The 25076-nt window shown below is 38.7% G+C and overlaps 2 protein-coding genes across 2 annotated transcripts; one reads left to right on the top strand and one right to left on the bottom strand.

Moving 5' to 3' along the window:
• The first annotated feature begins 3520 nt into the window (after positions 1 to 3520).
• Positions 3521 to 16215, top strand: LOC140937322 (uncharacterized). The gene is made up of 8 exons (XM_073386867.1): positions 3521 to 3703; positions 3861 to 4023; positions 8071 to 8259; positions 9174 to 9310; positions 10183 to 10226; positions 10639 to 10695; positions 11773 to 11830; positions 12721 to 16215. The coding sequence occupies exons 3-8, from the start codon at positions 8163 to 8165 to the stop codon at positions 12751 to 12753; spliced, it is 426 nt and encodes a 141-aa protein (XP_073242968.1). The 5' UTR covers positions 3521 to 3703; positions 3861 to 4023; positions 8071 to 8162; the 3' UTR covers positions 12754 to 16215.
• A 1954-nt stretch (positions 16216 to 18169) lies between these two features.
• LOC140937514 (uncharacterized) lies at positions 18170 to 23525 on the bottom strand. Its single transcript, XM_073387075.1, has 4 exons — positions 23063 to 23525; positions 22274 to 22597; positions 21043 to 21200; positions 18170 to 20095 (listed from the first exon to the last, which is right to left on the bottom strand). Exons 1-4 carry the CDS (start codon positions 23420 to 23422, stop codon positions 18358 to 18360), a joined length of 2580 nt encoding a protein of 859 aa, XP_073243176.1. The 5' UTR covers positions 23423 to 23525; the 3' UTR covers positions 18170 to 18357.
• Positions 23526 to 25076: the final 1551 nt, after the last annotated feature.

Here is a 25076-nt window from a genome sequence, read left to right as displayed (position 1 = left end):
TCTTTGAATATACAGGTGCCTTATCACTCCAACTTCCGCGTAATGCTATGCAGACTTTATGTAGGGAATAAGCTGAATATCACTCAATACTCTTAGCTACAATCTATTTATTTCTTCAGAAAATAAGAACCTAAATAGCCTAAATTTGTGCTAACCACCATTTATATAAGAACCTTTTTACGCAAACTTGAGAAAATACAGTTTGGTCTGAATGTACCCTTGAAGAACTTCCGTAGAGTAATATACATCACACTTTATTCACCTCAAAAAAGGCTTTTCAGAACAAAGGTAAAGTTAATATAATCAATGTCAAGAGATCTCTTGTCAATGTTTACACTGCAATACAAGCAGAGCCAATGAAAATGATTAACGTTAGAGTAATTACTACTAGTAGTAGTTACGATATGCACGTGATATAAACTGAAAAAGAAAGGACAGAAATACCGTGTATAAAGATAGGATTGCACTGTAAATCAGAAAGATCTGTTTTTGGCCTAAAAATAGGGCCGTTTTGGCGAGTAAAATACATTCCTATGTTTGAGTCGAATTTGGCTCCCTTAAATCAGGGCCGATACAGTCCAGTTAGCCAGGGCTGATATGGTCCCAGGGCTGAAATGGGCCCTACCGTGGGCTGGAATGGCCTTTTGATTGAGCTTTTTTGGCCTAAATTGTGATGAAATGGCTCCAGGAAGGGCTGAATTGACACTTTGGGGCTGAAACAGATCTTTTTAATTTTCAGTATGTAAAAAATTTTAAAATCCCCACTGAAGTCCCTGATAATTGGGTAAATAATGTTCTACTGATCATCTCTCTAAAAACTTAGACATTAAGCCCGGCCTTGTCAATCGATTAAAATCGGTAGCAATCACGTCATTTTTATCGATTGTTAACGGAAATTGGTGAAAATTGACAAACTAAATCGCTGAGTCAAATCGATATTATCGACTTTTCATGATTTTAACGATTTATAACGGAAGTCCGCTATTATTGTTGTTTTTTGGTATAAGTAAGAAAGTAACAGCTGAGAAAACACATCCTCGGGTTACAACTGATCGACAACGACGGTGTGTCATCGATTTCTGCCGATTGATCGATACAATCGATATCAATCAAATCAGACTCACCGATTTCTATCGATTTATCGATTGATTTTTCGATACCGATTTTTATCGATTGACTACTCTCGGGCATTAAGTTCTTTTTCTTCAGTCAACAACGCTGCAAGTACTTCATGGTCGGTTTGCCACCTTACTTTGTTTTTGTAATTCTTGATATTGTGTTCAACTAAATAAATCCTTTTTCTTTGCAAAAGACGCCATTTTCATATGTGCAACGTGTGTTTCTCGCGTGAGGTGATATTCACGCGCACTTGCCTGTTCACTCGCTCTAGATTAAAAAGATAGAGGACTCGTTTCCTGCCAGTAGAAAAAAAAAAGTATTTTATCGAAAAAAAAAATTCACAGCAAGAGAGGCGCTTATACAGATTTTAGCTTATTAGCAAATGTTTTATTTCCCAGCCAGCCCAATTTCTACCTGAAGAGAGGGTATTCTGTCGAGCGGCCCCACTGAGCACTCTTAAAACCTGACAAGCTAACTTGTTCCACAAAAGCGTCGCTAAGTGGGCATTAAACATCCAATTACGGTACTAAATTAAAAACCTCGGCTGATACAAGGAACTCAACTTAGCGCCGATGTCAGATCGAATAGAAATTTACGTTGAGTTAACGTGATCGCCGGTCACGGAGGAAAAGTCATAACAGAACACGTCGAGGAAATTAAAAGTGGTTTTTAATTTTTTTAGTTTATATCTCATCTATTTTTGATAAGGGATGTTTACGTCGTCACAGTCTTGGAAAAGAATAAAGCAAGACTGGAATTATCAATCCTGTTCGGGCCCAAGAAAATAATGCTCGGATCACCATTCATTTCTCGTTGAGAATCATGACGTGAAACATCCGTCAGATCTTCATATTATTTGCGAAGGGATGAACCTTATCGTTTTCATTGGTTGAAACAAAAAAAAGCTTGGCTCAAGTTTTAAAACAAAGCGACACGTGAGGACTTTTGCAATTTAATTTCATCGCATGGAACCTTACTATATTTTTTAATGATAAATAAGTATCTCTTCTGAAAACGCTCTTCAGTTTGGAAGTCTTTAAATTCCAAATCATAGACTTCAAAATGAGAGGCAATTTTTGTAAAGAGAGTGACTTTTGGAAAATAAATATATCAGTAAACTATTAAATATTCCGTGATAAATATAAATATTGCAACGTATTTTTAGACTTAAAGTGACGAAACGTGATAAGAATCTGATACAGTTGATAGCACACAAAATTCAACATATTTTAATGTAAACAAATGAGTAGAAACGCGATAGTACTTCCGCGAACTTGAAAAGACTACCACGTACTCAACTATCCAGAATTTTTTAAAATATATGATTCTTTTTCTCAGTCTTACCGAAGGTTTGAATATTCAGAAATTTAATTTAGCTATCAACGCGGACACCAAAAAAACATCTTTTTTTTATTAATTTCCTGAAACTCTTTTCCACGTGGTCAAATCTACAGGCCTGTAGCACTTTTTGTTGTTTATTTAGAAAGGACGGGAAAAATGGTCTATCAGTCAATTCTTCCACCTGTAGAGACGTAAGCCTGGAATTACTTCTTTCTCTCCCCAGTGTTATTTTTCGTGTTTTTATTATGAAATATATATCATGTGTTGTTATTACTAGATATATTTGTATTCATTATCACTGCATATAACAATGATATATTCGATTAGACATCAGCAAGCTATTAACAATAGGGAGGCTTGGGTCCCTGGGAAAGGCCGGGTACTTTTAGACGAGAGGGAACAGTGCATCAAGGCAAACTCGTGGAGAAGATATTGAACCTGCCACGGACACTGGAAATCCAGTTTTCTGTAACGGTTCCGAGTATTGATGGTAGTGGTATGTAGTGGAATCCAGCAGTCCCAGGGAATTTTTACCGTTCGCTTTTCCATTTGTGGCTAAAAACAAAACTGTTATTTTCTACTTTTAAAACTTTATAGGCTTAACATTCCTAAAAATTCGGGAGAGAAGACATCCATCGGGAGAGTCGGAGATCGATTTGGCATGGAGTTTTAACTTTTAAAGAATAAAATACTTTTGATATTACTAAGTTATGTCTTATAGATACATTGCCACGGCTTTTAATATTAGAATAAACATACCGCGATCTGAGTGATCGCATTTTTTCGGAATGTAGTTTTTCATGATTCTCTTTTGCGACCGGAAATATCAAATAAACGTATCACGAAACAGATACCTACATCTCCTGTGTTTCGCACTGCCTATTTTATCATTCAGTCATGAAAACTTGTCCAATCCTTCGGGAAGTTCTTACAGATTTTGCTCAGCTGTTGGAAAGTTTGTTGTGTTCTTGAGTTTGCTATTCTGTTTTTTGAATGGCAGACGGCCCCCGGCCGGAGATGACACGGGGGCTTTACATATCCCGTCACTCCATCCTTCCGCTCGCCTTGGCAACATCACACAAATCGAGGATCGGAGAAACAACCAGTCTTGCTTGAATGTGCAGCGACCGACCGGCAATGTTGAGAATAAACGACGCTTTCTAACCAGAGAAACGGCAGTTTGTTTCTGAAGTCTACAGACCCGCTGAAGGAAATTGCAAACTACAGACGGCTGATTATTCTAGTAAGATGAGTTAGTGGTTATAGAAGCATTTTAATTTGTCTCTTGCAAGGTTCGCTCTTCACATAGCTCTGGCGCAAATTAAAGCTAAAAAGTTGCCACCATTTGGTGTGCTTTTGATTTACCAGATAAGGAAGCTTGATATTTTATTTTTTTGCAGGGTGAGAGGCAATCTTCACACTCCGAGTTGACTGTCTATCTCTCGTTGTCAGTACTTATATAAGCTTGTATGTAAGTGATGCAGAAATCGTTCTTTCAAACTGCGACATACCCGGGAATCCTGCAAGTTTTTATAATCAGATAGATGCTGATTCACCCGTTAGGTAAGTTTATTTCTGTTATGCACAACTTTGAGAACCGTTTTCGTGAAGTCATTAAGAAATTCGCCAGCGGGTTCAAGCAGATCAACTTAAACATGTCAGCTTAACCAACGAAATCTCGATAGAGCGCCGGTCAGCGCTGCATATTTTAAAGGGGATACACGCTATAAGCTCATGGTAATACTAAAGTTGTTTAATCTTTTACTATGGACCTATTTTGCTCGAAAGTTAACGGAATTCGGCGTTGATACGCGAGGGGAGTTTGCTGAATTGGTCATTTGCATAGCTATCGATAATCTGTCTTCAGTTAACAGTGTGAGCTCCTTTTGTTATGGCGTTATTTGCCATAAGATTATCAGGCGCAAGCGAACTTTGTCAGTGTGAATTAAAAATCCCACCAGGATATGCACCTTGGTAGTTGTTACTAATTGAGTTTTTCCATCCTTTCGCAAATATCGAGCAAAGCGCAGTCTTCTTCGTGTGATTGAACTCGTTGTTTTACAGCTGGCCAGCTGCTAATGTTTTGGTTCAAACTGACTGTAGGAAATGCTCAATTTCGTGTTCTAGGACGAGTGGTAACTAATACTGTACCTTTCTCACGAGAAATAAATGTAAAAAAGATTTTCTAACTCGGTGGGCGTGATGATCAATTTGGTTGGCATGGAACCCCTGCAGCACAGAGGTTGAAAGGTCTTAGGATGACGAGAGCTGTCGAAGGACGGTGATTATGAATAAGGAATGAAATAGACTGTATCGGTGTCACAATATCGTCACCTCAGAGGCAATTTCCATAATTCAATAGAAAGTTTAACGTGAATTCTTCATTTTGCCCTGGCTTTGCGTCAAAGAACGAATATTGAGTATGTCATCAAATGACTTTCCTTGTTCATGTTAATGCTTGTCAAACAAATGCACCTGCTAATGGAAACTGGAAAGAGAACTAAATTTTACATGGTACTCGAGAAAGTACTGTAGGCTTTTAAAGTTGTAATTTTAAGGCTAAAGGAAGGACAAATTGCGTTTGATGGCTCTTAATTCTCTCTGTTAAGTATAGACTAGGTCAGGAGTGCTGGTTTGTTGTCAAAATGGATGAATTTGTGACGTCTAGAATGATATAGTCTCTACTTAAGGTGATTCCCTAGTAAAAGAACCTAACATAGATTGTAGATGAAACTTGGTACACTGATGTAACAAGTCAAGAAGATGATAAAAAGGTAATAAAAAGTGGGGGTCACCGTGCTCGTTTTGACGTCACAATGCTGACAAATACGGCTATTTTGGACCCTTTAAGAAAAACCGCGCGCAGCCCAAAACTAGACAAAAAGGAGAGATTTTTGCGATGATGCATGTGGTATCGCACAGAATTTGACTTAAATGTATTGTTTATCCACTTACGTACTAGAAAAATGCCTTTTAATGCCCTTGTTTTTACTTTACGCTCCAAAGTAGAATTAAATTGGACACGCGCTATTTACACGTGATAGCTCAATCCGTACAATTTAGTAAAATTGCCAAAAAACTGAACATAGATTTGTGCCAATTTTTTTCTCACCGAAAGGAAGCACTGTTGTTATTAAAATCATGAAATAAAAAATGGGGGTCACCGTACTCGTTTTTGTGGTAGAGCTGCAGAAAGTGCGCACCAAATGCATTTTCCTTGATTTTTGAGAGAGGACTGGGGCAAGTTTCAAAATAGAATGTATGCGAAAGGGGGAAGAAAGTATTAAAAAATCCGTTTTTACAGAATTTACATCGAGATATCACATTTAGGACACAATGTGATAAAGAAAGCATTTAAATGAAAATCAAAGTGAATAAGCACAAATTAAACATCCACTATCGAGGTTCTCCGTGAGGAAGTCGAACTCAGCAACACGCATACTGCATACGTTATGCACATTCCCACCACATTGAGTCTCACCTTGGTAAGAAACAACCGCAAGCAAAAATTGCAATAGCGTTTCTCTTCGGTCAACTTCATTTTAATAATGTTACTTCACATGCTCTTTTTTACGGAGGCCATCTTGTTATGCGCAGTAAGAGATGCGCAGTGCAAAACCAGTGCAACCACCTTAAAAGTAACAGTAAAAAAATAATCAGTTCAATTTCATTTATTGCCTGTCTATCATGTCAAACCCATTTTATTTACAGTTACTTAGTTTCAGTTGTGGCTTTGACTGTAATTGGTGATTTTGCATGATTTTACAATAACAGAACTAACACTTAACCCTTTATCTACTTAACCTGAAAGTGGAAACAAGTGGAATGGATTAAGGGTCCACCTGCAGTGAAAAAATAGCCTTATTTTCTCTTTAAACAATAAGAATTGAGTTATCGCAAGGCCATCAAGGAGGGGGACATTGGGGGACTGTCAACACCACAACACCACAGAAAAAAATATCAAACACTGCATCACTGCAAAAAAAGTTGATGAAACACCGAAAACGCAATTTTAAATTTTTTGTCCTAAGATTAATCTGACCCAAATGTCCATATAATTGGGGATGGAAAATCTCGGAGTTGGTTTTGATTAGTACTAGACTGACCTCAAGACTCTGTTAACTCCATTTTCAGTCATGCAGATTTCAAGAGTGCATGGTAGTGTGTAACAAAGTTACCAAATAGATCCTCTGAGCTTCCTAAGGCACTTTTACTTCTTTTGATTTGACACCTGAATTATTTGTTTTTATGACAGTAGCCTCTCCCCTTTTCTTCACAGAAAAAGCGATAGGGCTGATTATGCACTCTGTTGTAGGCTCAATAACCTCTTCCATGTTGCAGCCATTGACAATGCATTTACTGGATAAACTTACTAATAAAAACATAAAGTATAAATGGAGTTTTTAATTCAAATCTCAATGTTTCACCATTGGTGTCAGAGACTTTCCATGCCCTGTTTCATCTGAAAATGTGTCAGCCCCCGAAGTATTCCACTGCATGCGCAAAAAATGTCTAAAATCCAGGGTACGTTGTTCTTAGTCAAAATAAAGCAAGGGAAAACTCAACATGAACACAATGAAAAATTTAAGAGGATTGCGGCTTGAGCCAAGCCAGCCCAGCTAACCGTGCAAGCTGGCTAATCTTATGAACTGGCCCTCAGTTGGCCAATTACCATCACCAGTATTAGCATCGTCACACAAATAACGCATGCATCGCCCATAGGATTGAGCAGACAGTCATGAAAACACTAACCCAGGCTTCGCCTGTTATCCATTTGTTTTGGAATGTTGTTGATTGTCTGTGATATATTGGTGATCCATTGGCAAAGTAATCACTTACTATCAATGGCTGACTTTGGCCATATATCAACCAACACTAAGCCATCATATCAGCCAATAGTAAACCGACATACCAGATCAATACTTGGCAGACACTCGACCAATACTTGGCTGATTATCAACTGGTATGTCAGCTGGCACCTCCCTGTAAGACACAAGATCCATCATTTTGGCCCTTATTGGCATTTTTTTTCTTGGAGTGATCCTTAGGTAGGGTATAGGTACCTTAATAGTATCCGCTTTGAAATGTCCTTAATTCCATATCTTGTCTTTATCAGTGCTCTCCTTATCAGGAGGTAACCGATAAAATTTACCGCTTGAAGCAACAATTCTTACCGCCTGCAGCCGCTTGAAGGTTTACTAAAATAAAATAATTAGTTTCAAAAAATACGCAAGTTGTGATCTGATCTGATTCTCACAGGGAAATGAATGAATATATGGAAAAGTACTAAAGTATACCAGCTTTTCTTTTTCTGGGCCACACACTTTGGAGACAGAGTAAAATTATAGCAATTAAATGTTTTAAATTTGTTGTCTAAAGATGACAACAGTTGATTTGGGTGAAATAGGTCTTAAAGTGAGAGAATGACATTTTAGGGAATTTAGCTTCTAAATTTCCCAGTGAGAGTAGGGCCATGTCCCTCACTGTACTTTTCCCCTCCCCCCCACCAGGAAATTGCACCTCTGGCGCATATTTTTCACCTTACTGGCCATGAATGGTCCCTTACCTGCTTAGCTAAAATTTAGGGAGAACTCTGCTTTATCATGGTAGGTTATTGTTGGTTAAAATAAAACAGCAAAGGCAGAAGATCTTTCATCATTGGGTTGTCTTGGCCGCAGCCTTGCCCCTTGTGGGCTAATATTATGGGATGTTCTGCTGGCAAACATTTGACTACAAGTCCTGAGCTCAGCACCAGTTCTCACTCGACCAAGGAGAATGGTCATGCAACACACACTCCAGGTCAGTCATTTAGTACTGTAAGTTTAGTAGTGATTAATTTTTTTTTTTGATTTCATTTTATGTGATAATTAATACACCAACATTGATTACCTACAGTACATGTACATGTAATAAAAAATGTTTCTCAATAGGTAAAAATCATAAAAAAGTGCACCCTCCATCTGGCAAACAGTTTTCCTGTGGAAAATAATAATAATAATAATAATAATAATATTAATAATAATAATAATTAGGCATACCATGTTTATATACCTGCCAACTTTTTCTGAGTCGAATGTATGAGATTTTTGTCTGTTATTGTCGTGACTGAGATTTCCAGAAACTTTTCACTTGAGATCTCTGATTACCAATATTGAGACTTCTGAACATGGTCTAAAATGTTGGAAGATGTTCCAACAACCTTTGAGCATTTTCCAAAGCTATTTAAAAGGCAGCATAGTGTTTTGTGGACAAATCAACGTTAAGCGCCTTTTTGGAATTTTCTTTTTTTTTTTGGCGCGGGGGGGGGAATTTAAATGAATTTTCGTTGTGACCAGTTATCATGTGAGAAGGGAAAAGATCAATTTTTCAAGATGTGTGAGTCAGGCATAGGAAATCGTCCTTGATGTGTTGGAGTGAGGTCTTTAGTCCATGGGCGTGACACCAATACATAGTGCGTGAGAGTTGACAGGTTATATATATTTGCACTGGTTCAAACTTGTATTGCTTGTATAATGAGCTATCCTTAAATAAATAATAATAATAATAATAATTTTATAATTATTATAATTTATAATTATTATAAAATAAAAAAAGAAATATAATTTTTTATTTTCTTTTGTTTCAAGGGATCTAAACAGTGTTATTATTATTTGGATTCTATCTTTAAAGACATTAATGTAACATGACTCCATTTGCTCTCTCCATCACCTCAGATGTACCTAGACACTCTCTGGAAAGCAGTACTCACAACCTCAAGAGGAAAGATTCAAGTAACAGTGTTTCTTCAGTCAAGGAACCTGATATTCCTGATCCAAACAATGACATGTACTCGGTTATATCCACCAAAAAGGTAAAATCTAATGCTTGAAATCGGCATTAATCATAAGAGGTGTCAGAGATGCCATTTAACTAACATTGTTTTTGGAACTGTCAAATTATGCAATCCTGCCATGGAATAATACCTTATTGCAACAAAACATATGTATGGAATATTAATAACTATCAATGTAATTTTTTTAAAATCTTTTTGGCAAAATAATGGCGTTCAAAAACCTAGCTATGGCTACTCCTGCATGACTTTTGGATGGAAAGAAATCTTAGTGCAAGCTCAGAACCTAAGTACATGAACTAGGCAACCCAGATTTCATAGGTTCAGAAATTATTTAATAGCAGGTACAAAATGCGGGAGGTAACAGGTCTCAAGTGCAGGTTAGAGTAAAGGTCACCATACTATGGTACATGTATATAAACAACACTAAAAGTGTCTTATAGACATAATCACAACCCGAAGTAGAGTTTTAGCCAAAGGGGAAACGTATGCTTATCTCAGTCATTCATCAGAGCATGCAGTGACCTACACTTGTAACTTATGACCTGTGTTTTGTACTGTCCACTTATTTATGCTCCCCACAAGTAAAGCTTTGCAGGTCACTAATTAGTGCATGATGCCGAGTGTTAATTAAGGTAAAATTCTGACAAGTAACATGGCCTTGACATTGAAACTTAAGACAGGTGAAATGGTAATGGACAATACTAAGATGGGTTGAAACTGCTTAACAGTAACTTAGTGCAAAGATAATGGTAAATATGGCTTACTTCCCAGTCCCAGGGAATGCACAAAATGATGGGCTTTTAGGGACAAGCCAATCCCCCCCCCCCCCCCCCGCCTTTCAGAAGGGGGCCTCATTAATATAATTTGAGATGAAATCACTTTGTTTTCAGGTGGATGAGAGAACTTTTGCAAGAAGACCTATTCCAATTAACAGGTAATAATTAAAAGCTCTCCATTGATTAGTTTTCAATGGTAATAATTGTTTCAGGTTTGATTTTGAAGAGCTAAAGTTCTTCCTAATTATTATACTCTGAGAAGCGTAGTACATACAGCGAACTGATAAGAGATTGGAGCATGTTTCAATGGTTGTTTACAAGAGGTTTAAAAGAACAGAAAATTTTTAAACCATTATCCCCCAAAATATTTGCAGTCGCTTGTTTTAGGTGCTCACCAGTTGTGAGCCTCCAGCTATAGGGCTTTGACTGGAAAAAGGTGTGAGTTTTAATAGTTAGCCACTTATGGAATTTGTGGCCACTTGTTGTAATTATTTATTACAAGAACTGGCTACATACACATTGAGGTTTGATGTGCTCATCTTTTATTTCCATACATGTTTGTTTCCCCAGGTCAAGTGAAAGCTGTGGTGCACCTCCAAAGCCCATTCCAATTAACCAAGTCAGAGTGTAAGTAAATAATGAACAATTAATGAATGAGGCTGGAGATTGGGGAGGGTGTTATAACACCTTCCGAGATCTCCATAATTCTTCATGGTATGAAAGCCGAATTCAATATTGTTTTATTATTCATTCAAAATAATTCCTAGTTTAAAAACATGGCTAAAACATGCTTACCTCCATCGATCCATCGATGTTAACTTCATCTTTGATAGTGCACGTTTAGGGTTGTTCAGCTCCGCAAAATAATTAATACTCTCCAAATAGCAGATGTCACCCTTCAAGTTGTCTTCTTGCTGTTCTTGCCATGTTTTTAGCTATTTTTTTGCCTAGTTCTTACTCTTGAAACGAGTGAAATGTCGGCCATTTTTCAAGTTCACAACCAAACAACTCAATCTCGTCCCCAGGTCTTCTCGGTTAACAGTGCATTAGCCTGCAAGAATGCTGCATTTTTTATGTCATCTCCTCGCGAAACACAACATTCTTCCAAATTTGGTCATCAGTAACTGGTTATGGTGAATTAAACGTGTGCTTCTAGCCAGAATTGGGGAAATATTTTGAATGATTATAATAATAATTATTATGTGTTATCATTTAATAGGTTTGTTTGTTTGTTTGTTTGTTTGTTTATTTTTTTCAACCCACATATGTACTCTAATTGTCTCCTTCAATGTTGTTTATTTGTAAAAAAAATATTATTTTGGCATTTATCATTGAACAAATAAACGTAACTATAAATAATTGTATAGTTACTGGTTTGTTACTGTTGTTCATTCACTTATCCAGTTATGAATTATTACAATTCGTTCTTGGACTCAGAGGTGTGGGAGAAATAAAACAAAAGAGATTCCATTCAGGGATCGACAATAATTCATTCCTTTTGTCTTATTCCGCGTTGCCTCGGAGCCAGGAACAATTTATTTTGATAAATCACAATGGACAGGATCTATTTGTAGTCAGTTTGCTTCTTTATGCAAAAAGTGAGACTTAATTATATTTTCACCATACAACTACAACATATACAAAATGCCTACGTCACACAAATTTATAACTAACAGTACGTGTTTTCATCATTTGTTATTACAGGCAGATGACAAAGTCTCAAACAGAATTTTTTAAAATGCTTGATAAAAAAATTGACGAGGTTTGTGTGATCCCATTACCTCCTTTTTGTGTGCATGTTGTGTTTTTTTTCCAGGTCTCCTGGTTGCAAGTATTACTTCTCTTATTGTTATGTGGCATGAAAGTTATTAATAAGGAGCTGTCATTCTCATTCCTGTGGCAACATAAAATTGTTAGTCTTAAAGTGGATTGACGCGGAGGAGGAGAAAAAACAAAGCAAATTGGAACTTTCAACAGAAAGATTTTTTTGCTAATTGTGGGTCTCTGAACATTGGGTGCCTGCATGGTCTGTGAGTGTTGTGCTTAGGTCCAGGTTTGCACACAACTTTCAATTTACAAACCTGACCTCAGTCAGAGTGCAATAAAAAAGGTTTCATGATCTGTAGGTTAAAAGGTTACTTTCAAGTTTAAGGTTGTGAATTCAAATTGTACCGTATGTAAGTGTCGTGAAATAGGTTTCATTCAGACCTCTTTGGTTTTTTTCCTTAAAATATTAGCAATAAAATTTCCTGGAAAATTACAGATTTTTTTCTTTTATTTATGCATTTATAGTGAGATTGAAATAATTAACAATTATTGCTTGAGGCTGATTGCAATATGAAGAATTGTGCAGATCGAGAGCGCAGTTTTGGGGCATTAATTCGGCTGTTCCGTCGTGCCATAGCTTATGAAATCTTATGCCATTTTGTCGAGCTTGCTGTCCCACCGAAACAGCTGAGTTTCCACACTGCAGTCCTCTCGTGACGTTAGTCGTCCAATATTTTTGTAATTATGCCATTATTAATTCCTCCAAATTTGGTTAGCATTCGGTGGTCATGAAAAATTAGACAGGAGATTTAAGTCAACCAGAAAAGGGGAATATTTTAATGAGCGATGATAAATTTCCATAAAAAGTTTGTTTTCTCCTTCCAGGGACCAGACTACATTTCTGAAACTGACAGCTGACCCGACCCCTTGTGAATTTTATAAGAAGTTTGACAGGTACAGAAAGAATGAGCATGAAAGAGCTTTGCAGTCTTAATAAGTGTAGCAGCAGCAGCAGCAGCAATCAAAAGTGCAATGGTATATGGCCGTTCATGGAGCCGAGCTGATTCCAGTGATACACTGAGTAAATTCAAGGCAGAAAGCATTGAGCTTGAAAACGTCGTTGGAGTTTCAAAAATAGGTTGGCCTCAGCTGTTGCACGTAACCTACATGTATGCCATCTTGAACGTAAGGCCTTACAAAAAATACCGCGAAAAAAATATTCCTTTGAACTAGCCTGTGATCAGGTTTCCTTGTAGGGTACCCAAGCAGAGTTAGCCGGCCACAGGCGTTTGACTGGGTTTTTCCCGAATCGTTTCGTCTGAAACTGAACTAGGCACTTTTTAGCAAACATTTTTACAAACGCTTCAATTTATCGCAGACTTTTTGAACCTGTTATAACACCCCAACAAACTTTATGAGACGTAACAAAAATTTCATTGTCTATGTTAAATACACTAAAAACAGTCGCAGTAGTTTGAAAAACATTTGCAACCGTGCGGAGGTTTTTTTCGCCATTCACGTCTCTCGAGAAACGTCAGTAGCCTACAATCCTCCGACGCGGTTTGAATAAAATGTGGGCGCCCTTTGTTAAAGTAATTATAGAATCAAGATTTTTAGATAATTCAAGGAATACGAAATGGCGGAAAAGAATATCATTGTTAGTGCATTGAATGAGGGCAAGTCGTTTCCCTAAGAAGAAAAAGTGAAAGCGAAGGGGTGATGTCTAAAATAAGAAACAGTTGACGAACCCATAACGGAAATTAGTCAGAGAACAAGAAACAAAAACGGGCTTAGGTTTTAGCTGTGTTGACTGTGAGCTGTTGATTAATGTTAGCCTAAGAAAACAGCCGAGGTTCGTGACGGCCATCACTTGTTTCCCCGCGAAATCTTCAACCAATCAGGCACTACCCTGATCTGGTGAGTGACGCTCATCAGTATGGAATTCTGCGCTCGTTCCTCAGACGTCATTTCACAGGGAACCCAGTGGCGGCGTCGCGGTGCTCTGGCTAAAATAGTGCTAAAGGAAAATAATATCTGTGAATGGTCAGAAATTGGAACTGAAGGCGAGTTCAATTAGCCCTCTCTGCCGTAAGGCGTTATGTACCTGACAAAGTTGATAAGTTGGATATTTTTTAAAACTTTTGGCAGTATTGTTTTTTAAAAAGCTGGAATTAAGGTACTCAAGTGTGCACTTTGACAAAGCACAGGGGGCCCTCACGTCCGATTAGATTGTTTCAGGTTCCTTCAAATTCGAAATGGCCAAATTCTACGCCCAAAGAAAACACACCCTCGTAATGATTTAGTAAGTAATCGTTTTTCTAATCGGATATGAGAGCCCTTGCGATAAAGCAAAGATTTACGGTATTCATGGCCATTAGTTATCCCAATTTTTGTTTAAGCGTTTGCTCATACATCCTAGTCATGTGTCAGCGATCCAACGTGCTGGAGGAAAAAATTTCCTTCGCAAAATATAAAGTATGAGAATAGAAATATTTAGTTGCAGTTAGACTGCAGAGTATAGTTAATTAGATGTTATAAATATATATTTTAGAAGTTTATTTCAAATTATATAAACGACGGGTGGTATTGAAAAATATACATACTCTACCTCTAATATTTAGCCAGTCCCAATAAAAAAAAACGCACCATCGCCTGATCCAACACAGTATTTTGAGATAGTTAGGGATTTTAAGTCCCAATAACGTGCACTGTCTTCATATAAATTATCTCAACTTAAATCAAAACGTACGTAATATTTTGGATCAGCACGAGATGTGGCTAACTGCCCCACCTACCCCTCCCCTAACTTAACTTTAATGCTAAATTCTTCCTTCGGGCAAAATGTAGGTTTTAGGGGAGGGGTAGGTAGCCAGTTTACCAGAATCTTACACTGATCCCAAAAGGTACAGCCGATGGGAAAATAAATTTAACTTTTTATGCGTGCTCATCCTGGCTCCGGTTGTTTTGGATAATCACTATCCAGCGGATAAGTATTAGGGAAATCAATTGCGTTATCCAGTGGATAGTTATTTATCCATTGGATAGCGCTATATATCTTTCGAGCAACCGGGCCCAGAACTCTACTGTGAGCTGTGACGTCTCACCGAATGAGGCGCTCAGAGCCCTCGGCCACCCTTTCCCAGACTACGCGCGAAGAGAACGCCTAGGGACTGGGCTGTAATAGCCCATTCTGAGAAACTTAGATAAATCCCCCTATTAAAGATGGCATCATGGATCATGCGCCTGGCTGTGAGAGCGGTTAATAGCATCCTGTGCTATAATTTATTTTTCAATTAAATAGAACTCGACTAATTTATAACCTTAATGGTCTTGTCGCGAAAGCTGCAAATTGTACAAGAATGGGACTGGCAAATGTTCACATCCACAGTGTAAATATTGATAGGAATATTGTTCAGCCATATGTACATTCCTTGCTCTTATAATTGAGTAATAAGTCACAGAGAGAAATCAGCCTAGTGACAATCATTTTGTATCATTCCAGAATTAATACTTCGAACCAATTAAAAAAATGCAACTTTATCCCCAGCGAGTTGTTTTCTTCATCTTGACACAACAGGCTGAGAGAGGCCTGGAATCGCTTTTTTCCCTCTCTTTTCGTCTTTCGTGAGCAACTAGCCTTGCTTGTAAACGTCATTCAGAGCAGTTATCGCTCTATTTCCTTGAAATCTTGTTGTCATTGTGCAAATTTATATATTTAATTAGGGCCATGCTTGTTAAGCAGAAAGAGAGCAATGCTGACTAGCAATGAGAATTTATTTTTCCAATACTTTGTCAGGCAAGACCTGCCTTCTTCTTCGTCACTCCTAAACCGCGATCGTTCCCTCCCTCTCAGTCTCAAAAAAACGCCTGATGGCAGGTTAAGTCAATCCCTAAAAAATTCAGGCCATGCCAGACAAAATAATGGAAAAATACATTCTCATCGGCTGTTATTCTCAAAGTCAGCCTTGCTCTTTTTACTGCTTCGTTATAATGAAAGTAGCCTGTACCCCTCGAAATGATCCGCCCTCAGTATTTTCCATCTACCCGACATGATCAACTTTTCACGAGAATTTGCAAATGTGATAAGTTTCTCGTACGTGGGTCATACAGAATCGTCGATCACTTGCTGACTCTATTTAATTTAAGGATGAGACAAACAAAAGTAAACACCATGGTTCGTACAACTTCAGACAAGCAAACTTCAGGGACTTTTGAAGGACAACTTAAAGCTTTCAAGGACTAAGATTTGTTCAATAAATCGGAATTGTTTAACTCTCTTTTGAACATCTATTATTAGCTTTTTACAATTTTTTACTTCTTCAGGCATGGTTGATTTTCGGCAATGACGCTTTGCAAGAGTGCAACAGTCACTGGGTATGACTTGGAGCTGCGTCTGAGGTACAGAAATAGCATTTGAAATAAAGAAACAGAAACAAACTTTTGTTCATGCATAAGGTTCTTACACCGAGGATGTCCCAAATTTTCCTCGGCGAAATAATCTAATTGCACAGAAAATGGTGCATGGCGTAAACAATCAGTGAATTTCAAGGATATTTCAAGACCTAATAAAGAAATCAATTGCAAGTACTTTTCAATGACCTTACATGTAACCAAATTCAAGGACTTTTCAAGACGACTACTAAAATCCAAGTCCTTTTCAAGACTGTAGGCACCATGTAACACGCTATTTAAGGCCCAAACCTCAAATTTAATGGAAACACACAAATCTTCCTTACAGCGCTTTTAACAAACACCCGAAAACTACAAACTCGTACCCAGCCGCTTCTCTTGTTTGCGCAATGGTTGATGGGAAGGTTTAAGCAAGTTCGTGTTGCGTCAAGGGAAGGAAGGAAGAAAAACGGCAACACACAGTTTTTGCCTCCTTCCCAAGCGCCTTTGCGGGCATCAACATCTTCCCAGATTTGATCAGTGACGACTGGATATGAGTCAAAGAACTCTTAAGTTCAAAACCCGCCGTCACAATTGCGTTTTTTCGCTGCCGTCAATCATAATTACGATCACAAGCAACGAACTTTGAAGGAACCCACAAAAAGGATCCAAATCAACCAATCACAGATCACAAACCATGACTTTTTGAACCCGTTTAAGTAAAGTTCTGTTTCGTAAGAGCTCCGCTATGATGATTGACGGCAGCGAAAGACGCAAACGTCGGTTGGCTTTTGAAATTCGGAGTTCGCGTGTTTTTGAAAAGCGCAGTAAATCGCTTTCCTACTACTCTAAGGTTAAGTTCAGTATTACCAAGATGATTTTTCTCATGTAGCTGTGCAATTACGCGCTTGAATTTTAGCTGATATAATACCGGTGCCGTATCTAAGGATCACACGGGAAACACAGCGCCAACAATCTACGGTAAAAATGATACCCTGCTTTAGGATGCATGCCCTCAAAATTAAAAGCCAACTTTATGAGCACAAGACTGGATCTATGTAGCGTCGAATTTCATTATGGGACTGCTTTGGGGGACCAATTCCGACCCGTTTAGTTTCATGCGCAACTTCTTAATAACCAATAGAGACTGTTAGATTCAAGGACGAGAAGATAGAGACCCCGAAAAGCTTCATTTTTCTCTTCTTTTTTCAACACGGAAAGTTAGCTTGGTATTTTTATTGGAGGAGGTAATAAAAGACCTCTCCTGAACGCAATGGATAACTCGTTCTCTTTCCAAAACCCGTAATAGAATGATAACCAGTATTGCGTTTTCCCGCCAAAATGACGCTGGCTCAAGCTCGCGGAAAATCTCCAGCAGTCAAGCCTGCAGAAAAACCAGTATTTTTCAGCCGAACGAAGGCAGGCGCGAAGCGAGCGAGGAGCCCGGGACACGCGCGACGGGGAAGGGAGCAGGAAAAATTATGCATTTGTGTTTTTGCAGGCTACAAAACCTCGTTCGCGTAGTCGTAATCCAGAAACAATCCAATAATGAAGTTCGACACAATGCCGACCCAGTCTCTGTAGAAACCCTGCCCAAAATGGCCATTCAGCCACATACATATTTTTCATACTTATTCTTTTTCATATACAATCAAATAGAACGAACTCTTGACTAGGTGAACTTTTTGAAATATATTACAATAGAATCTACTGTAAAGCATAAATTAATAACCCAGTAATATGAAATTTCAAATAGATTTTTAGGTTAAATTAGGTCTCTTAAGACAATTCATCATTATTACCAACCTATTTGGTGGAAGAAAGAAAACAGAACGTCAGAACATAATTCACTTTTACAACATCTCATTAGTTTTCAATGAACCGTATCGGGCTTCAGCAATTTGAAAAGACGTTTCTTTCCCTTACGAATTTGCTTATTTCAATAATTTTACTTAACAAAATGTGCACTTCTTCATTTGAAACTCGCAAATTTTCAACTTGACACACTGTAAAAATGTAGCTCTGGTTTAGCGAACAAGGTTCGAGAGGATTAAACATCTTTCTTTGTTTTATGAAAGTTACGCAACAGAATACCCTTGAACATTTCTGAAATGAAGAAGTATTTCTTTTTGATTAAGCGACCCCAAATGTAGGCTCCAAAGAATACATGCGCTGTCTCCTTGACGACATCACTCTATTGTAAGGCTCAGAATACGAACGATCGTGTCTTGCAGGCGTCCAATCAAATTTCTCCAAATCATTCCATACGTCCATTTGCTCTGGAGAAACAACAGCCAGTGGAGGAAGCTTAGCTGGTGCATGCGTCAACGGTGGAGAGAAGTACTCGACTGTCTCCCGATTTCGCGCTTTTATCTGCGCAACGCGTTCTTTTGCCGCCGCTTTGCGCTGATTGGCTTCGCGTGTCAAATGCGAGTCCAGATCAGCGCGCGCCATGGCGGTTTCCGCCTGACGCAGTAGCTGCCTGTGTTCCATGTAGCGGCGCACCAAAACTTGTTGGTCTTCGGTGACTTCCTTTTCTTTTCGGACAAAGTCTTCAATTTCTTGAGCCCGCTCGTCTCTGTGTGAGACTCTGTCATGACGCTGCAGCGCATTAGAAATAGACGTATGCTGGCAGTTGAAGTCTGTTATAAAGGCAAGCTCTGCACGTCGAGATTTCGCCTGCTCTGCCGTGACAGCTCTGGCGGTTGAGAGCCGCTCGTGTTCAATAACTTCCTTAGCTTGTCGTTCCTTTAATGCTTCAGCAGTTCTTACACCATCCCGAACCCTTCTTCTTAGCGACGCTTCCTTGTATTCCTGTTTAAAAACCTTAACACGTTCTTTAGCTTGTTCTCTGTCTTCCCTGAGCTGCGCCACGGTGTTAGCCTTGGAAGACACTGCATCAGCGCGTTCTCTTTCTCTGTACGCATGCTGTACAGCCCGTAAACACGCCAATCCCATTGTGCCATGAGTACGGATAAACAACCTCTGGTCCGTAGTAACCGTATGTCTCTTGACGGCAACTTTTCTGGGCTCCTCCGCGGCTTTCTTTTCTATTTCCCTCGCGGCTTCTCTTACATCCTTTCCCGCTTCTTGCCTCGAAATCAGCAGTTCGCGTAAAGGATCTACTTTCTGAATCGGAGGACGAAATCCCGATAACCTGAACCGGAGCCTTTTCGGATCTCGTTCGGTCTCAATCGGTTGGCTATCGGTGCGGGGATGCGTATCAACAACCCGCCCCAAAAACACATTCACAGCATAGTACTTTCCAATACGCTCCCTTTTCTTCTGTTTTCTATCCTTGTTTCCTATTCTCTCCTCCTCTTTTTTCAGTTCTCTGCTCTTCGCCCTGATTCTATTCCTTGTAGCCAATTTAATCCGCATTGACTCACGGCTTTCACTCATACTTTTCTTAGATCTTATACCAACTAAACCCAGGTTCCTCTGAACGCTCACGGCCTCCTCTTGCGCCCTGATGATGTCAGAAGTACTCGTTTCCAGCCTCTTCAGGTTCAACGTAATTCTTGTGGTGATTCTAACAGGAAAACTTTCCTTTCTTGTCGGCTCGATATCCCCCACAGGAGATGTAGTCACCCTGCTCTCAGTTCTTCCATTACCTTCCTCAACAATGCTACTGATTGGTTCCACCGTGATTGACACGTTTCGACTCCTGGTTCTTCTTAAAACTTTTCCCGAGGAACCTCGAGGGCTACTGGGATACGCTGGTTTCGCGCCATGCAAATAAGCCTCGTAATCAAAACGAGTCAGGGCCGTGGAGGAGCGGCTGGGAGCTGGGGACGTGGGAGGTGGCAGGGTACCCCCCTCAGTGAAACCTTTGTAATGACGATAGAACCGCTGGATAGATACTGCAGCCCTGTCAAGAAATAAATGACAAAAAAGTACGGACAATTACCAGCCAATACTATGCAAGGAAGAGGGTGGTACCCTAGATTTGTAATATAATTGATTTGTACAGGCGTGCCATTATTACTGAGTGAGAGCCATCCCATGACTGCCCTGAAGGCTCTAACATGGGAAGCAAGGCCATTCTCTAACTTTTAGTAGTGGCTGGGGTACTCAGCTCTGCAGCTTCTGCCTCTTTTTTGCTTTGCCAGCCAAGTCACACCCAACCTGTAGTTGTAGTTTTTCTTGTATCGCTGTGTTTTTTAATATTTCTTGTTTTTTAATTTTTTTTTTATTAGCATCCGGGCCCGCTGTAATTGGCCACAGCTGTTGCAGTGTCCCTGCCAACGTTCTTTCTGTTTGTTTGTTTGTTTGTTTTTTTCTGGCAAAGCTAATAGAATAAAATAAAATTAAAAAACCTGGTTCATGGCCAGGCTACCCCCTCCCCCCACCCCCTGAGGTGTTCAGGCCAACATTTGTACCCAGTCAATCCATGAATAATATCCTTTGCTTCAAATTAGTTGTGCTTCAACACTGAGCTTTCCTCCTAGGCAGAATAACTTTTTCTACTTCAAATGCTTCTTGATGAATCGAATTTACATGTATCTGGATACCCTAACCATTGAAACACAAAAAAGTTGGAAGGAAATGACCACCACAGCTACCAAAATGATTATCTCGAGTTTCTGAGTCCCATGATGAAATAAAAAGTACAATTTTTAAGACAATCAAATGAATTCATGAACAAAATTTATGGGGGCATGCTGAATCTGATTGAACCATAGTGCTTGTAGTGTTTTCATCTTACATTTATGTTCATAGTTAATTTTAGTTTCTTCGCTTGGACAGATTATTTCAGAAATTTCATGGTTATCACAACTTGAAAGCAAAAAACTTGCACCGGTTAACAGCTCTTACCACAATCTCAAATCCTGGATAAATTTAAATCTTGTTCTTGCCAAATATCCTCTGATACAACGCTGGATTATCAGAACAGGACAGTACTTAGCCTGGATACCATTCACTACAGCTATAAGCCTGTTAACCTCTCTCCAGGCTTCTTCATATGTGTTTTCCTAAACAAGAACCACAGTTAGAGTTAGCCACATTAACTTTTACAGTCACCCTCAACAAGTACAGTAAATACAATATTCTTTCTTGTTGGTTTGTTTGTTTTTGTTTTGTGTTTTTTGGCCTGGTTTTAGTTTTTTTTCTTTGTAAAGTGCCTCTCGAAAAAAGCCTTTATCCAGGATGTATAAATACAAATAATGTTAATAATGAGTACAAATTCAATTCTCTCGAAGACAACTACACACCTTTGGCACCAACTGTACAAAAGCCTACCTGCAGCAATTAGCTTCCAGCACTGCCCGCTAAACTTTTCTGACAGATAAGGATACCAATCTAACATCACACCAGCAGCAACAAGAGTCATCACAGGGTGTTCTTAATACCACCAGATATCGTGGAGTTGCAATCTTGGCAAAGTAAATCAACCAAAGTAGCAAAACCAATGTTGCCAGTGTCTTCTTTGCTCATATTGGAATGGTATCCCAGGCAATACTGGCGGTTATTTTGCAGTTAGGTTGGTGGCCCGGGGGGGGGGGGGGGGAGGGCACTTGGGTATTTTTTGGGTGGGTATGTGCCGCCCGGGACTCCAAATTGGCACCCTGTTCTAAAAAAAAATTTCCCCTAAAATTGATACCCTGTTCTAGAAATGGGCCGATTTTTTATACCCCGTTCTAGAATTCGCCCTAAAACTGATACCCCGGTCTAGAACTGGGCCAATTTTTTATACTCCATTCTAGAAAGTTTGTAAATTGAAATAGCCCTGTTTTTTTAAAAAGATATTTCTTTATTTGTTCGACTTATACATCAAATAAATGCTTCTTCATAATCAGCAACAATTTTAAGCAGAAGATAAAGCCGTGATCCACAATTTTTTATACCCCGTTCTAGAAAACGCCTCTGAAATGGATACCCCATTCTACATCAGGAGCTTCAAAATCATGACCCCGTTGGGCGGCACATACCCGTATAGGTAATGTATGGGAGTATTCCCCCCCCCCCCCGGGGTTGGTGGGATATGGGAAACAGGCTATAAGAGACCACCAACGAGAAGAGACTAACAAAATTTAAATCACCTTACCTTTGTTAGAGAACATGATGACTTGATAAAAAAACTTGGCTGCAAAGCTGAGAAGGAACCACCAAATGATGAATCCTCGATTATTTCTTCATCAGAGATGACAATGTTATCAAGAGATTTCAATGACCACAGACTGTTCACCAGGTGATGCCTGTAGTTGGGTTTTAGACTAAGCGGAGTGTCATACAGTGTCAGAATAGAGATACTTGGGGATGCTACCATGTAATGTACATTATCAAGCTTTGAAATGCTGTTGTCATGAAGAAATACAACTTTGAGTTCAGAAAGAGATGCCCAAAACTTGTGACCAGGCACTTTGGCAATCTAGCAAATAAATAGCACTGTTAGCACATCAGTTGTCATCAATATTTTCCTACGATGAGAGCAAAGAAACACACAAATAAATGTAAGTTTTCAAGAAGTTTCTGAGCTTTTGAATCTGCTCAAAAGTTTCTGAGACCAATGCGGTAGGTCCCGGCTTATCCCCAACACGACACTTGCAGCTGCAGATTTGGTACATTTGTCCTTTGAATAAAAAATATATATATATACCCAAGCATGCTTCCGTACGTTTACAGCCGGTATTGAAAATCGAACCATTTCATTACAAATTAACGGTGCTGTGTTAATTATTTAACCAATTTTAATCCGACACAAGATCAGGAAATGCCAGCATCACATAGATAGCAACGTTTCATCAGCTTTTTAATGCAGTATTTTAGAGAGTTTAATAGGAAAAGTTATTTTTTTAACTTAACTCACAACATTAAATCACATTTTCAAACTCACCTGGTTATTGTGCAAATCCATGTAAACAAGCTCGCGACAACAAGCGAGGGAATCAAACGTCGAAATGTAGTTGGAATGTAGCACGCAGATTCGAAGTCTTGTACATAAGTCAATCGTTTTCACGGTATGAAGACATATCCCACTCATATTTAGGTAGCTGATTTCTCCAAGATCGCATTTTTCACCTATGCTGTCCCAAATACCACTAACAGTTGGAGCCTTCAAATATCCTCTTTCGTGGGCATTGCGAATCACTTCTTCTTCGCGTTGTTTTTCAAATTTCGACTTTTGCCATGTCTTCGATATTGCTCCTCTCCCCGGAGTCCTCGGAAAGTCCTTATTTGAAACATCAAAGGCCATTTCCCGATTGAAAACCGTTCCAGTCGTAGAATCTCTTAACAAAAACAAGACAAACAACAAGCCGGGAAGCCATGACTTTCTCACAAACCGCGTAACTTAGCAACAGCGTCCGATCGAATGCGCGTGCCCGACTGCAGTAGGTTGTTCAAATACTTCACCGGCGAAAATTGTCTGATTGGTCGACGCGCGACCGCGTGACATTGCCAAATTCAAAATGGCGGCAATACATTCATCGTTTGTTTATTCCAGTGGAAAGAAGTGAAATTGCGGCTTAATATGAGTTGCAAATGCATATACGGATATTTTTAGAATAGCCTAGACTTTTTATTATCCTTTTTCACCTATTCCTATGGGATTCGTTCCCTGCGATGCTCACGTTTTGGCCGGTTTACCGGATTCAACTTTGCACTCTTCACGATCACGAAGGACAACAATATTTTAGATGAAAGCCGGGTCACTAGAAAGAACGGCCTTTGTTCACAGCTCTATGCAGCAGAGAAATAAGACACTATGGGTCCTTTGAAATTGCTTAGACACCTGGAAGTTATTTTATTACTTTTTTTACCGAAAAGATAAAGCAAAATTATGTCTTCTCCAGCAAGCTAGACTTTCTAATTTATAAAAAAAGCTTGAACATGAGCTAAATGAACTGTAGTGTCTGCATTCATGTTCTTTTCATCGATATTTTAATATCAAAACTTTAAAGCCGTCTATGACCGAGCAGGTTTTTTTTTTCTTTTTTTCTTTTCAATGGTTACTGTGCTTGATCTGAATAAGATAATGAAATTTTTAAAATTAGGGCAATACTATATATAAAAGAAGAGAACTTTGATTGCAAATATGTTAGTTGGAAAAAATACTGATTATACTACATGATCTTTTTACTATATAGGTTAGAAAAGTGATGAGTAGTCAAAAGTGCTACAAAGGAGTAAAAACCCAGATCTTTCCATTAATAAATTTTATTGACACTGTCAGGGACATATACTTTGCTTGAATACACATTTGTTCTTCAAAAATCTTGTTTGTGAAGCTGCACTTTGTTTGATTCAGGATCAATCAATCTTTTCTGAAGAGAAATGAACAATAAAGTATGTTAGCATGTCACTACTTCAACACTGCCTTAGCCAACAACTAAGAAGAAACTCAACTTCATATAAAAAAAACAAAGTGAAAAATACTTCACTGTAACATTAAATTCATGCAAAATGTAGACCTGATGAGAAGTTTATAGGAAAAGAAACAAATGATAATTACAATGAAACTATAATGTTTGAATGAGATCTGTATTTGAGAGTTCTCTCATAATTCTGACAGAAGATCATAACAGGAAACTGCATATCCTACACAACTGCATTCATCAACATGATCCAACTAAAATTTCATGAAGACTAAAAGTTTACTCCAAACTTTAAACTCCTGTAAGGTTTTTCCCAGGTTTGAATCACATTGAATGCATATTTAAACAGTAATTAGATCTGTGAAACATTAGAACGGTGCAATGTCATGGAAGGTCTGGGACATTACTGAGACTCTAACAAAATCCTTTGGTGCAAGTTCCAAAGCCGCCTACTATTATTTTATTATGAGCCTGCTACTTAAAAACTTTTTGACAGCCCTGATATTGCACACTAAATAAACACTATTGGATATA

This window comes from Porites lutea, chromosome 5 (genome assembly GCF_958299795.1).
Source record: "Porites lutea chromosome 5, jaPorLute2.1, whole genome shotgun sequence".
Taxonomy (NCBI): domain Eukaryota; kingdom Metazoa; phylum Cnidaria; class Anthozoa; order Scleractinia; family Poritidae; genus Porites; species Porites lutea.
This window is presented reverse-complemented; position numbering and strand designations above follow the sequence as displayed.

Excerpts from the sequence above, each read along its gene's own strand:
- LOC140937322 (XM_073386867.1), top strand. The coding sequence starts at position 8,163 with ATGGGATGTTCTGCTGGCAAACATTTGACTACAAGTCCTGAGCTCAGC. Across the intron at positions 10,227-10,638 it reads AGACCTATTCCAATTAACAG|GTCAAGTGAAAGCTGTGGTG; the intron begins GTAATAATTAAA and ends TTGTTTCCCCAG. Across the intron at positions 10,696-11,772 it reads CCAATTAACCAAGTCAGAGT|GCAGATGACAAAGTCTCAAA; the intron begins GTAAGTAAATAA and ends TTGTTATTACAG.
- LOC140937514 (XM_073387075.1), bottom strand. The coding sequence starts at position 23,422 with ATGGCCTTTGATGTTTCAAATAAGGACTTTCCGAGGACTCCGGGGAGA. Across the intron at positions 21,201-22,273 it reads CATCATGTTCTCTAACAAAG|GAAAACACATATGAAGAAGC; the intron begins GTAAGGTGATTT and ends GTTCTTGTTTAG. Across the intron at positions 20,096-21,042 it reads ATCCAGGATTTGAGATTGTG|GGCTGCAGTATCTATCCAGC; the intron begins GTAAGAGCTGTT and ends ATTTCTTGACAG.